At 40.6% G+C, this 13,676-nt stretch overlaps 1 protein-coding gene across 2 annotated transcripts in view; it reads left to right on the forward strand.

Moving 5' to 3' along the window:
- The first annotated feature begins 3,047 nt into the window (after positions 1 to 3,047).
- CD96 (CD96 molecule) overlaps positions 3,048 to 13,676 on the forward strand; it is a 41,223-nt gene continuing 30,594 nt past the window's right edge. The window contains exons 1-4 of one of the 2 annotated variants that reach the window (XM_075908487.1): positions 3,135 to 3,269; positions 6,417 to 6,519; positions 7,000 to 7,428; positions 12,064 to 12,176. In XM_075908487.1, coding sequence (XP_075764602.1) covers positions 7,068 to 7,428; positions 12,064 to 12,176 — 474 coding nt within the window. In that variant the 5' untranslated portion in view covers positions 3,135 to 3,269; positions 6,417 to 6,519; positions 7,000 to 7,067. Of the gene's footprint in view, positions 3,270 to 6,416; positions 6,520 to 6,999; positions 7,429 to 12,063; positions 12,177 to 13,676 lie in introns of both variants that reach the window. The other variant, XM_014570360.3, reaches the window with a different exon arrangement.

The following is a 13,676-nucleotide window of genomic DNA, read 5'->3' on the forward strand; positions in this document are numbered from 1 at the left end:
GAAGTCTGATGTGCCTGCTGTCCGTGCAGAGCTGGGGCAGCGCTCACAACCAAGCATCTTACAACAAGCTGCATATGGAAATCAACTGTATATACAAGAAATTATTGCCCACAGGAAATGTACAGCTCAGAGTCAACCTGCTGCCATTAAATAAAGTGACATGAGTCCTCAGAATATATTGAGTTATTTATTAGGCCTTACGTGTATGCAACTAGAATGTTGTCAATCTGTCTCTGAATCTGCATAGAAGACCTCTGATTTTTGTCTGAGACTGAAGCTCAAGCTTTGAAGTCCAGTTTAAACCAGGATTTACATTATAAAACAGAGGAAAAACACACAAACTCTACTTACTGAAGAACAGCCATGTGTATTAAGAATGTTAACAATTAATCTAGCACCCGGAGAAAGGAGGCGAACAACATTACTGGAAGAGAAACTGATAATGCTAGAAAATTCATCTGATTATAACCCCTCCTGTTGGCTAGCCCAGTGTGAGGTTATTCAGCATAGGGGAAGCCTTGTGACTCCTTACACCACTGTGGGGGGGCTATCCCTGAGGCTGCTTGGTGTGCTCTGCACTGTGTATTGTACCTCAGACCAGACCCACTCCGACAAATCACCAGGAACAGGCTTTATTCTATAAAAAAACATAGAAGAAGAAAACAGTTCATCAGCCCCTACTCTGAGCATGCAGCCTCTGTGTGCTGCTTCTAGCACAGTCCTTGCTGAGACCCTACAGGAGGCACATCCTGGCTGGAACCAGGAAGTTCTCCCAACATGCCGCAGTTTGTAGTTCCTAGGGCTGCTGCTGAAACACACTGGACCTTGGGCTATACCATGAAGTGAGTCTTATCCACGAAAGCTCATGATTTTATATATATATATTTGTTAGTCCCTAAGATGCCACAGGACTGCTGGTTGTTTTAAAGTTACAAACTAACCCAGTTATCCCTCTGAGACTTGTTTACGTCTGTTCTGGAGTTTGTCTCTTATAAGGATACTGTACTTGTCTTTACTGGAAGAGTGTATAGTTTAATGAAATGATGTAAAATTAATCTAGTTCAGTGATATCTAAATCTCTGGTGTGTGTAGATACACATACATACATACACACACACACGATTCTCCCAGCAAAATGACTGAACAAGTATTATACAATTGGTTAATAACGTAATAAAAATATCCTGATTGGTGAATGTCTTCGAGTTAGACTATTTAGTATTTGAATAAGTGTTTAATACCATTTGCCTTATATAGCTGTAGGAGACACACTGAAGAGCTACTTGCAGCCCCTAAGCCTCAGTCTTAGTATCAGATCTAGTTAAACCAGTGCAAACCCTAGTATAGGTGTATGTAAACGGCCTGGAATCTTGCTAAAATGGTATTACTTTTCATTGGTAATATACAAATGTTTAAATATATTGTTTATAAATGAAAGCTATAACAGCTTATGTGCTCCTATGTTAGGGATTTGCACTAATTTAAGTAGATTTTAAACTGGTAAGAAACTTGTCTAGTGTAGACCAACACCAAGTGTCTTCATCTGTAGTAAAAAGTATGGACCTTACCAAAATATGTATTGAGCTGATTGTGAAATGTGAATTGGTGAGGGGAGCAGTAAGTAGGGATGGTATGCAAACTCCCAGAAACTCAAAACAATGTTGTAAGGAAGTGCTTCGCGGATAACAGTGCATCTGGTTTGTAGTTTTACAAATGCAATGGGACAGGCCTGTGGGATTTCTGCTTCTCTGACATGGTGTAAATGGGGGCAGGATTTATACACTCTGTATGCTCCAGCTGCAACTGTTGTAACTTTCAGGAAGCTGTGCAACAAACTTAGTCTGCATGATTTTAAGTTACACAGGATTTGCCTTGCTAATTAGAACTTTCACCCAAAACTCTGCAGTTTGTGATACTGTGGCAGCACTGTAGATGCATATGGACCTTATGAAATTGAATAAATATGTACTCCCTGCCATGATGAGATCAGACCTTTAGAAACCTCTTAAGACCTTACTTATGGGAGTATTCTTTGAAAATTGATTTCAAGTGTGTTATTAGCAGTAGTAATACTAATGTTTTTAGTCACACAGATGCTGGTAGCATACATAACATTGAGGAGTTTTTCTTGTCCACACTAAAGCTATGTCTAGACTGCAGGCTTCTGTCAGAAGAAGCTTTTCCAGAAGAGATCTTCCGAAAAAACTTTTTCCGAAAGAGAGTGTCCACAGTGAATGGACGCTATCGTGCATTTAAGCTGTGATTCCTATGGACGGAGTAGCCACAAGGGCACCTATGCTTTTTCCTCTTTCCTCTTCTTCCAAAAGAACTCCCTCTTCCCCGTCCACACACGCCTTTTTCCGAAAGAGCTCTTTTGGAAAAAAGCTTCTTCCTCATAGAAAGAGGTTTACTAATGTAAAAAAACACCCTATGTTCTTCCGATTTTCTTTCGAAAGAATGCAATTGCAGTGTGGAATTAAGTGAAGTTTTTTTCAGAAAAATGGCTGTTTTTCTGAAAAAAGTCTGTGGTGTAGACATAGCCTAAGTCTAAACTGTGCAGTGTAGACCAGGAAAAAAACTCTCTTCAATCTTATGTAAGCTACCGGGCTCTGTTTTACTAAAAACATTAGTATTACCGCTGTGCTCATCAGTAGTAAGATTTGCTCACCTCAGGTTGGAGTAACTCTGAGAACAAAATTCCTGTCTGTCCATTGACAGGTTCTTAAAAATGTATGGGTACACAGCACAGCAAATAGTAGCATCCCTATTACAGACAATGAACCGCAGCTACAGACATCACGTCATATACACTCCTTAAACATTAGCCTATTTTCAAGAAGCTTACATGTATCTTAATAACTGTGTCTGTTCTGAAGCTCTATATGGTTTTGAATATGAGCTGTGGTTTTTAACTTCAGTGTAGCCAGCATTTTCAGAGAGTATCTAGGCTTTATATTTTCAATAACCAATCATGATCTTTACTGAGAGGTTTTAAAAGACAAACTAATTTTACCATCCCACATGTGAAAACCTCAGCTTCCTGTTGACGGTGCTGTTCTCTGAAGACATCCTGAATTGATGTCTGGGTAACTGGGCTGATCAGACATGTGTTTGAGTAAAGGCAGTCTGTGTTGGTTTCCTTTACAAAGACTTTGCAGCAGTCACTGAGACAGCTATGGCAATGTTAATGTTACTCCAAGATATGAAGATGGAGAAAAGGTGGCCTTCCTGTGTGTTTTGTTTGTTCATCCTAACGCATCATGTTGATGGTAAGTGTCCCAGTAAGAAAAGCTTGCATATGCTATTAGGCTTAAACTTTGTTTTATGGGCTGCGCCTCTTTAATTTGGGAAAAACCCTGTTTTAAATTTCACTTTAAAACAAAAATGAAACTGCTAACAATAGTTTTGTGTTCAAAAGCAACTTTTTACTTGCTACAGTCAGATACAGATTACTACTATTAAAGGTTGTATTGACTAGCAAATGAGCATCGTCGATGTTGTGAGCCATTTTCACAGTTTGTTTCATTGCAATGACCTCACTCGTTGTAGGAAAATATATGTTTTAGAAATGAGCACCCCTCCCCAGCTAGTATTTTAACTTTCTCTTCCACTCTTCTGCAAAGTGTGACCGTTCATCACAATACCATGATATGGATTGTTTGGGCTTCCTGGAAAGATTTTCCCCCCCCCCATCTGGGCACTGTATTAAGAGCTTGCAAGACAAGGTTGTCATTAGGAAACTGTCTCTACAGCAGCTGGGAGATACGATTCCCAGTACAGACAGATGTATACTAGTTCTGTTCAAGCTAGCATATGAGAGAGAGCCATGTCACCATGACAGCAAAGCCATCAGCTCAGATTAGCTGACTGAGGGCAGTCCCACATAGAGCCTCCCAGCTACATACTTAGCCTGAGCTGCCACCCATGCTGGTGTGGCCACATTGCTGCTCTTAGGCTGCTAAATCAAGCAAAACTAATGCACATATGTCTATCCAAGCCAGGAATTACACCTCCCAGCTCCTATGTAGATGAACCTTTAGAGTAAAGCATTTTGATATCAGAATAAGACTTGAGAGAAGGGAGAGATTCTGTGTTTGTATCAGGGGAGCTTAATCAAAACCAGCCTTCTCAAAAATTAGACTGGAGCCAGACACTCATCATGCTTCATGTGTGCATTCTCAAGTTTGGGGTACTTATAACTCTGGGCTGAGTGTGCGTATGAATGTTGTGTCTTGAATCCAGATTCCAATTCAAAAACTGAAGATGTTGCAGGTACCTAATTGGCATTGCAAGATGTATCTGAGCATATTTGTCCGTGTCTGTATATACATGAAGCAGGTTGGAGACATTTCCTACTTCTGTTGGGGAAACTGATTGTTGATAAAGAAAAAAAAATTAGTTGATTTTAGATATAGAAAAGCACAGAGTCAAGTAAGATGGCTAACGAAAAGCCATATTAAATATACTGTAGCAAAACAGGTGTCCTTATTAAATCTCAACAAAACATAAACTAGGACAAAATCCTGCTGTTTATCTGGGTAAAACGTCCATGTAAGTTATCTGAAGTCACAGGTGTTCTGCCCTTAAAAAAAATCACAGTGCTAAGGAAAACACAACTAGAAGAGAACTTCTAGGTCATCAAGTCCTGTCCCTTACTATTGTGGACAGCCCTGTCCTATAATCCCATATATCAAGATCTGTCTTAGAACTCATTAGGTTGTTTGCCCTCAAACAAAACTCAAAACTCCTACTGGAAGGCTGTCTCAGACCCTCACTCTTCTGATGGTTAGAAACTTTACTGTTAGGCTGGAAACTTTACTTTTAAGTTAGGCTGGAAACTAAAAGAATCTTGCCCAGTACACACCAGTTTATTCTGGTGCCAACATTGTCCTTCAACTTTAAACATAAGTGTTTGAGTTGACTGTGCTTCAAGATACTCTGAACGGATGAAACATTTTTCAGGAAAAGGGGCTAACTGTGAACTTAAGGGCATCTGAAAAGTTTTTTTTTAAATGTTGGGGAACAATTGGGAGTTATTAAAACCATTAGCAAGATTCCAGTGCCCACATATAAGAAAGCTGCAGCACACTTTTAGATAAAATGAACAGTGTGACGCTGTGTTAAGCAATTACTTTAAAAAAATTGAAGTTCTAAAATGTTTATCCCTAATTCCTGCTTGATGTGGCTCTTTGATCTTAATATATGCTATTAAAAATAACTATCGTGATTTCTCTGGAAACTATTTAAGTGATATTATCTCTTGACTATAACAGATGCCTTTAATAAGTAGAGGTCTGAGATCATCCTCCATCTGGACAGACCCTGAGATTTTCATTTAGACAAATCTTCCCCTTCAATCTAATCTTCTTCACGTGAGCCCCCCCACTCCCATTTATTTTCCTGTAAAAAATATGCGCACGAAGGGGGGGAGATACTAAAATGCTGGAGATGTGTACACTTAACCTAACTCTTCAGTCACATGGCTTTTCATGCTTCTGTTCACTTGGTTTCATATTTGATTGCTGTAGAGCCAGTTCTTGTGCAATGTGCTCCTTGGCAGTTCAGGGGCTGCCTACACTGAACTCCTTGCAGGACTGGGGCATTTGACTGTAAGCCCTTCAGGGCCTGCATTGTGGCTTGATAGCTGTCAGTATAATTCTTAGAGAACTACTAACATTGTGTAAATGACAAATGAGTTCACTGCTAAATTACGTCTTGCATCTGCAAAGGCATTTTTGGGGACTATGGTACATAGAATCATGGGACCAGAGGGGACCTCGAGAGGTCTTCTGTTCTAGTCTCCTGCTTTCATGGTGGGACTAAGTATTATCTAGACAATCCCAGATATAATTAAATATAACATAAAATCAAATTGCAATATCCCTTATAAATTCAAAATGAATAAAATGACTTGAGAGTGTTGGATGCAGGATAGGGGGAGGCACAAAAATCTTGGGAGGGAGATGTAAAAATCTTGGGCAGGGAGATGTAAAAATATGACTCTGAATGTAGCTACATCATTTGAGAATAGTCTTTTAAGATGGGGAGAGGCTAAAATAGATGACACGAGGAGAGTGAGCCGTAAAGTTTCTAGCATCTGCCAAATATTTTAGACAAAAAGATCATCACTTAACCAAACAGTGGAGCCATATATGGGAGTTCAGCTGTAGAGGATTGCTCTATATAACCTCATCATTTGATTTTTACCTAGGAGCTTCCTGCATATGGCCCTGGGAACTTGACAGAGACAGTGGAGATAGATCTTACAATTATTTTCCCCCCAGGAGGAGAAAGACAGAGAGAGTCAATTTCACTGGGGTAGTAGCTATTTCTGAAAAGAAACAAAAATTAAAAAACCCTCACGCTGAAAACTTCTTTTCTTTTCAAAAATGTATTAACTCTATGTGGTGCATAAGACCTCAAAGCATCTCAAAAACTGACAAACCAAACAAGAGGAGGCTGCTTGCTCCAACACTGAAGTACTACCTCCCCGGAGGAATGCAGAAGCTGCCAAGCAAGGTGCATGTAAAATAATAGCTTTTCCTATTGAAAAAAGGCAGAATGCAGTTTCTCAGAAGAGAATTGGCATGCAGAGTTAACTGGCTGGGTCTTGCAAAGAAAGCTGCAACATAAGCAGTCATGGCTTCTACTTTACATATCGCTTGAAAGATCTCTTCCACCAAAGTGCCCCTTTCTCTTTAGGTGATATAATGAGCACTCCCCATCCTGTTCCAGCTATTTGAACTACTGTTTATTCTTTTTCTCCAGTTCCTTTTCTGGAATCTGTACTAAAGATTTACTGCTGCCACCACTTGCTAAGCCATCTCACTATATTCAATATTACAGCACTATATTTTAGGCTCCAGCTAATGGTATAGGTCGGTCTCTCTCTCTCTCTCTCTCTCTCTCTCTCTCTCTCACAAACAGTATTGAGAAGATTTAAAAGAGAGTTGTTTATAAACATTGCCTGACATGACCATTTTTCTGATTCTTTTTAAGGTCAGCTTGAAGGCACCATTATCAAGACAGAAGCAGTCCATGCTCTCCCTGGCAGTGATGTGACTCTTATGTGCAGCATCCTGAATGGAAATAGCATCTCTGTGACACAAACACAATGGTCAAAGGTCGATGATACGCCGCCCAGTAGAATAGCTGTATCTCACCCTGTATATGGCATTACGTACTTACCTTTTTCTAAGACTTCTTATAACTATTCAGTGGTTTTCAGAAAGACCCACCATTGCTGGGCAGACTTCAACCAGACTTCGATTTCCCATGATGCCAGAGCAAATCCTGTGGAATGCTATCAATGGATTCTACATATGAGTAATGTTAGTCTCTCACTCACTGGGCGGTATGAGTGTAGCTTTGCTACCTACCCTTATGGGACACAGGTTGCAGAAATTAATCTTATTATCAAGGCAGAAGGTAAATGACATTAAGATACCTATTGCTTTTCGGTAACAATTAAGGGGGGAATAGAACAAGTAAATGATGTGAATATTTTCAATGGCTATGTTCAATATGCTCTGTGATTCCAAATGAGCACTTGTATTGCTTCTGCCTAGACAAGCTGCTGTTTCTGGGTTAGCTATTGTCTGACGCCCTGGTATGGCCATATCATATGTAAACAGTGCCTTGTGAGGAGCAGAGCCCAGTTTTACTTCTGTATGAAAATATTGGTGCAGGTTGATGAAAGGAATCAGGTGAGTGGGCAGAAGATGGGTGGTCTGCATTCGTAAACGAGAATAAGGATATACTGGACAGAGAACAGTAACTGAGAGATGCGCTTGGCAATGCAGACTACTGGGGATGGAGGACACGTGCCTTCCAAACATATTGTACTCTGTATGTCAATCATTAGTAATGAGACTGATAAACAGAAGGGCTGAACATCCTCAGTTCCCTTAGACTGACATGTGTTGTCTTAGAGCGTGGGTGTCTTCGAAAACCAGGTTGCAATGTCTGCGGGTAGCTAGTTGCCTCGGTTTAAGGGTAGGTGGGGGAAATGGAGACTCAAATGTGTTCTGAGCCAGCTCTCAAACTTGCGCTACACTGCTTCCAGACATCTAATAAAATAGAAGCAAAGGTAGGATTAGCTGAGAGCACATGATCACCAATTCAGTTCACATTGAGCAGTGCTTTGTTCCAGGTCAGTAAGTGTGGTATGCAGAGGTTCTAGTTTTGATCTGGATGAATTCCATAGCATGCTTGAGTTGAACTAACTCAAAAACTAAAGTCTGCTGAACGTGCCAAGTTTCATCTCTGAGCCATTTGAGGTCAATGCATTCCACCTGATTTCCACCCAGAATCCTTAACAAGATCTTATGAAACTTGGTTCAGTTTGCTGAAGGGTTAGGGAACCTGGATCAAATTCTTGATTTGAATGATATCAGAAATCAAATTAATTTTTCTTGGTTTCCGATTACATGAAAAATGTCAGGAAATGTTTTGTTTTCATTTTAGGAGAGAATTCAGTTTTTCATATTTTAAATCAGCTAGATTTCATTACTGCAAAGCTCTATTGAAATATTTGATTTCAAGTATTTAAGACACTACAGGCGTAAGAGACGTAAAATGACTATAAGGACTCTGATTTGTCATTGCTTGGGCACTGTGTGTCTTGCTATTGTTGTCGTTGCAAACCTTGAGGTAGTTTGAAGGGTATAGGGAAAGCAGAAGTAACATGTTTGACCTTTCATGGGATAGGAAACAGGCACAAAACAGAATGGCAGCACCTGGATTAAGGATCCTCTACCAGCCCCAAGGACAAAATATAGTTGACTCAGTGTCTTGATTTGATTTTTTCTATAAAAAAGGCACATCCGCAGGGAGGTGTAAGCTGAAACTCTGAATCTCCAGTTTGGAGTTCTTACTGTGATGACAGAAGTAGAATGTGGCTTTGAGCATCTCACTTTGGTTTTTTAATTTTCATGGACTAACACCTGGGCTGACCACCACTACAAACCCGTCCCCATTGACTTGCTAAAACAAACGAGGACACGCAGTTGCTCTGCATCAAAAGTATGACATCTGTGGTTGAAATGGCAAATGTTGGTTCGTTAAGAAGGTTCCGTCTTAAGTCATGGGTGCAGAAGGTCTCTTGGAGTTCCCACATAGTGTCCTTCTCAGGGATTTTCTTGCCCTTTGACTAGCAGCAAAAGACAGATAAAATGAACTAGTGAAGTGAGACACTATGAAGAATGTGAATAATCAATGAGTGAAACTTGCCTACGTTCCAAGAGCAGTTATAAACCTAGCAGGCACTGTGAAGAGGACTGCAACAGCATTGTGTGCAGTAGCCAAACTGTATGCCTGACACCCCTGAGAGAGAGAAAGTTCTGCTTCTATGCCATGTCTATTGTACAGTCTTACAGTGTGGACAGCGCTGGTTGGGAGCAATGAAGGGAATACACTAAATGACTTCAGGTTTATTCATTGTGCTGGGTTTTCTCTCTCCTTAAAGAAATGAAGCCTTTCTTCCTGTTTCTTGTTGATTCAGACCTTCCCAGCATTACCATTCCTCTCTAACTGGGTTAAAATGAAGACAACTGCTGTTCGTGTTCAGTTTCAAACTGCCTTTTTTGCAGAAATGGCACAAACCAGCAAGCTGTGCTCTACCCCGAACCACATCAAACCAAACATTTTTACTGCATTCATCAACACACCCACTGCAAGTGTATGACAAACATGGGGAATAGTGAACACGCAGGAGAGAGTTTGTTACTGGGGAAATGAATCAAAGTATTGCTGAAAAATAGAGCTGCTGACACAGGATTGTGAGAATGCAGAGAAGCAGTCTGCAAAAATATCTCCTGTGTCAAGAATTCATGTTTTAAACTCCTCTTCCTGTTTGCCTCCTCAATTTACTTAAACCTTACTGCCTGCAGCCTGCTGCATGACATGTAATTTACCTTCTGGCTCACCCAGGCAGTTTTGCTGTATTACCATGAACTTGAGACGTTAAGGATTCCCCGCGTTTCCCCCTTCTGGACTATTGTGCGAAGCAGACCCTTTTACAATATAGTGATAGTGACATTTACCATTGGAAGTGTTCCTTCCCTATCAAAATACATACAGCAGCTTCCTATGTTGAGTGTCCTGCAAAACATTCTGAAGGTTACAATTCAATGCCTTCATGACAAGGGCTGCTTGCAGCTGTCATGCAGTGTTGTATCTGGAAGCGAAATTGTAACCCGTGGAACTGTCTGCCACAGGAAGCCTAGCTAATCGGAGGACCTGTGGCTGAGGAAAGAACACATCTAGCATGCAAACAGGTGAGGTAGGCGTAAGCTTGGACGAATCTACTAGTGAAACTAGTTCCAGAGCTGGAGAGCTTTCTAATTAGTAACAAATACAGGACTATGCAGCACTTTAAAGACTAACAAGATGGTTTATTAGGTGATGAGCTTTTGTGGTCCAGACCCACTTCCTCAGATCAATTTGTGGAAGAAAATTGGCACTGTGCATGAGTGGCTTCCCACAGAAAAGGCAGAAAGTCGCACGTTGTACTAGCTAACCTTTTCAGGTGGCCTTCAAAGGCCATGCTAAGTAGACTGTATATCATTCATCAGCCTGGAAGTGACAAGGGCCTGGATCAATGGGCAAAATCATTACTAGAATAAAGACCTGCAAGCACTGTGATGAGCCATAAGGATTCAGCAGGCCATTGCTGTCACCTGAGAGAAGTAATAGAACAAATAAGATTCCAGGATAAGACAATGTAGGAAGCAGGCTGATCCCAAGCAGCTGTACAATGTCCTATCCACCAGCATCACCTTAGTATGCCCTGGATTGATTCTAAACTTCATACAGTGGACAGAACCTAGGAAGAGAAATAGAGTTGAGAGTAGTCAGTTCACTGATACTGCAGACTGAAATATGTCAGCCCTCTACAATTGCCCCAGTACATGGGGACTGGGAGAGACGAGAGACTGGCACCTTGGACTCACCTTGCACTTCAGAACCTCAGCAAGCACAAGCAGTGAATCCTCAGAACCACCTGAATCTGTCTAGTGAGGAGCAACCTTCAGCAATCCCATCCATCCCGCCAGGTCCTGCAGACAATCCAGCAGTATCACTCAGGAATCCTATCTGAGGATAAAACTAGCCTGGGTATCTGACCTCTGTACATCAGAGCAGAGCTTCAACTTAAGGAAAAAAAACGTATCTTGCATTTGGTCATATTTCTTGATCCACATTTGTACAGTATTTAGTTATATAATTGCTCTGCCCTTTAATGCCTGTAATTGAATCATAAAGCGGGGACACAATGGTAGAAAATATTGAAGGAAAAGATAAGTGCAGATGCTTAGTGATTACTAGTTCAAAATGTAATGCTGGTATGGAGAAGGAAACGTGCACTCAAATTGTTGTATCCATGTCTGAAATTTGTTGAGTGATTACCACACAGAACATTCCTGGGCAACGCCTTGGTAGGAAAGACAAAACAGCATAGTTATATTAAAAAGGGGCAATCAAGGGCAGAAAAAGGCTGAGTGTTAGGAATTCTGTGCTCTTTTTCCAGATGTGACATACCTATGTGATTTTGGCCACCTCACTTAGCGCCTCTTACCTCATATGAGATGATGCAAGGGTTCATAAATGTTTGTAAAGCTCCTTGAGGTCCTCAAATGAAAAGTACCAAAAATGGACAAATTAGTGTTAAAATTTATTCCAGTTAGAAAAATGTGGAAGTTTTTAGACTCTTGAGAGTCTCAGAAGGGAGGAACAAGCTTCATTTTTCCTCCTTTCCCAGTTTCCCTTATCAGAATAACTCCTGATTATACAAATAATAGAAGTTATTTTGCAAGCCTCCATGCACAATATCCAAGTACTTTCAGGCGGAATTGTTTGCAGAATCGAGGCCATGGTTTTCAATTAGCAAATGAGTCTCCAAAAGATTATTGTGCTTTAGAAGTGTTTAAACTGACTTTTTTTTAACCACAAATGCATATTCTGTGTATCAATAGTATAAGGAACAGAAGAGCAATGCATTGGTTTTAAAGCACCCCAAATATTGTGATGATAATTTTCTTTATCCTTCTTGCTTTTTGCTACAAGATGAAAAGCATTATGTGGTGGCAGAAGTACTATTAAACCAAACATTGGAAATTCCGTGTTTTGAGAATATAACTTCCGTAAATTGGTCCAAGTATCCTTTGAAATGGCTAATAGTAAGTATAACTATCCTCCATCATTGATTAGAAAGTAAGAAATAAACCATAGTGAATACAAGTGATGTACTTTGCTGAGGGGGATGCAAACAGTTAAAGTAAAGGTTTGTTAAGAAGTATATATGCTATCTGTACCTGAGTAAACATCAGACTGTGACAAGAGGGAAGAGAAGCTAGAAATGCAGTGTTGCTACAGAAGACAATGCTGCATACTTATCCCCGGAAACAGTGTATTAGAAAACAGCAACAACCCTTCCCCCCATCCCTCCACCACACACACATATTGCTATAATACAGGTTGCACCTCCCTAAACCAGGATTCTCTCCTCCAGCAATAGCCATGGTCCAACAGGACCATGGATGTTGCTGAATGAGAGCTCCCCAGGGCAGGAGGGCGAGGTGGTGAGACCCCCGTACATGGCAAGGCTGGTGGTAGTGAGGCGAGGGCCTTAGCAGCCCGATGGCGGTAGTGGGGCAGGCCAGCAGCCCCATCTGGTCCACATGCCAGCTGGCAGTGGGGCTGGAGCAGCAGCTATGGCAGCAGGGCCAAAGGAGATGGCAACAGGGAGGGGTGACAAGCTAAGAGGGCTGATGGCAGGGGACCTTCCCTGATCCGGTGAATTTTCTCATCCATACCGCTCAGGTCCTGAGGGTGCCAGACCAGTGAGGTCCAACCTGTAGTTCAGTTTTTCACAAAATAATTTAAACCAAAACATGTGTTGGTAAAGGCAGTAAAATCGGTAAAACTGAATGACTCAATTAAAACAGGCTCTGCATCATTTTTAATTAATTTAATTCTTGCCCATTATAATGAACTTTTGTTTCATAAGTAACATGCCTCATGATTTCAGAAATGGAAAGTGAGGCTACATTGGGATATTTTTTTTCTTGCCGCTAGCTTTGATTTTAAGAATAGGGGGAGGGGCGAAAGAGGTCACACGACTGTGAAACCACATACAAAACACATTCAGAAGCTCTTGGCTTGGAATTGAGCAGGTTATTTTTTGTATTGCATGTTACTTTTAGAAGGAATCTTTATTTCCCCTCCCCCCACCACCTTTGCCTTATAGGATTGTTCTTAGTAGTTCAGAGATGATCAGCAAACTGTCCTTGACATTGCTCATTATTTTCTGTACCTTTTTTGTTCTTTTTTTTTTTTGTTTGAGGTTTATATATTTTGACACCTATTACTTTTGAAAAGCTTGAATTGATGGAATCTTTTTAATCCGACCATCAAAAATAAACATAAATCCTATTTCTCCCAGTGGTTCCATCCCCTTTGGTTGTCATTGGATCTCCACAGTTTTATACTAGATTATCCTAAATGTAGCAATTTTCTAGGGCAAACCTACACATTGTGCTAATGTGTATATATAGTTAGTGGCATTAATTCAAACTATAATCTGGAAAAAATAAATAAAAAATATAGCACTTCAGCCTGTGAAAATATATGGTACATGTTGAGATAATGAGTGTACAATCACACAGAGAAAGTGAATA

Source organism: Pelodiscus sinensis, chromosome 1 (genome assembly GCF_049634645.1).
Source record: "Pelodiscus sinensis isolate JC-2024 chromosome 1, ASM4963464v1, whole genome shotgun sequence".
NCBI classification, from domain to species: domain Eukaryota; kingdom Metazoa; phylum Chordata; order Testudines; family Trionychidae; genus Pelodiscus; species Pelodiscus sinensis.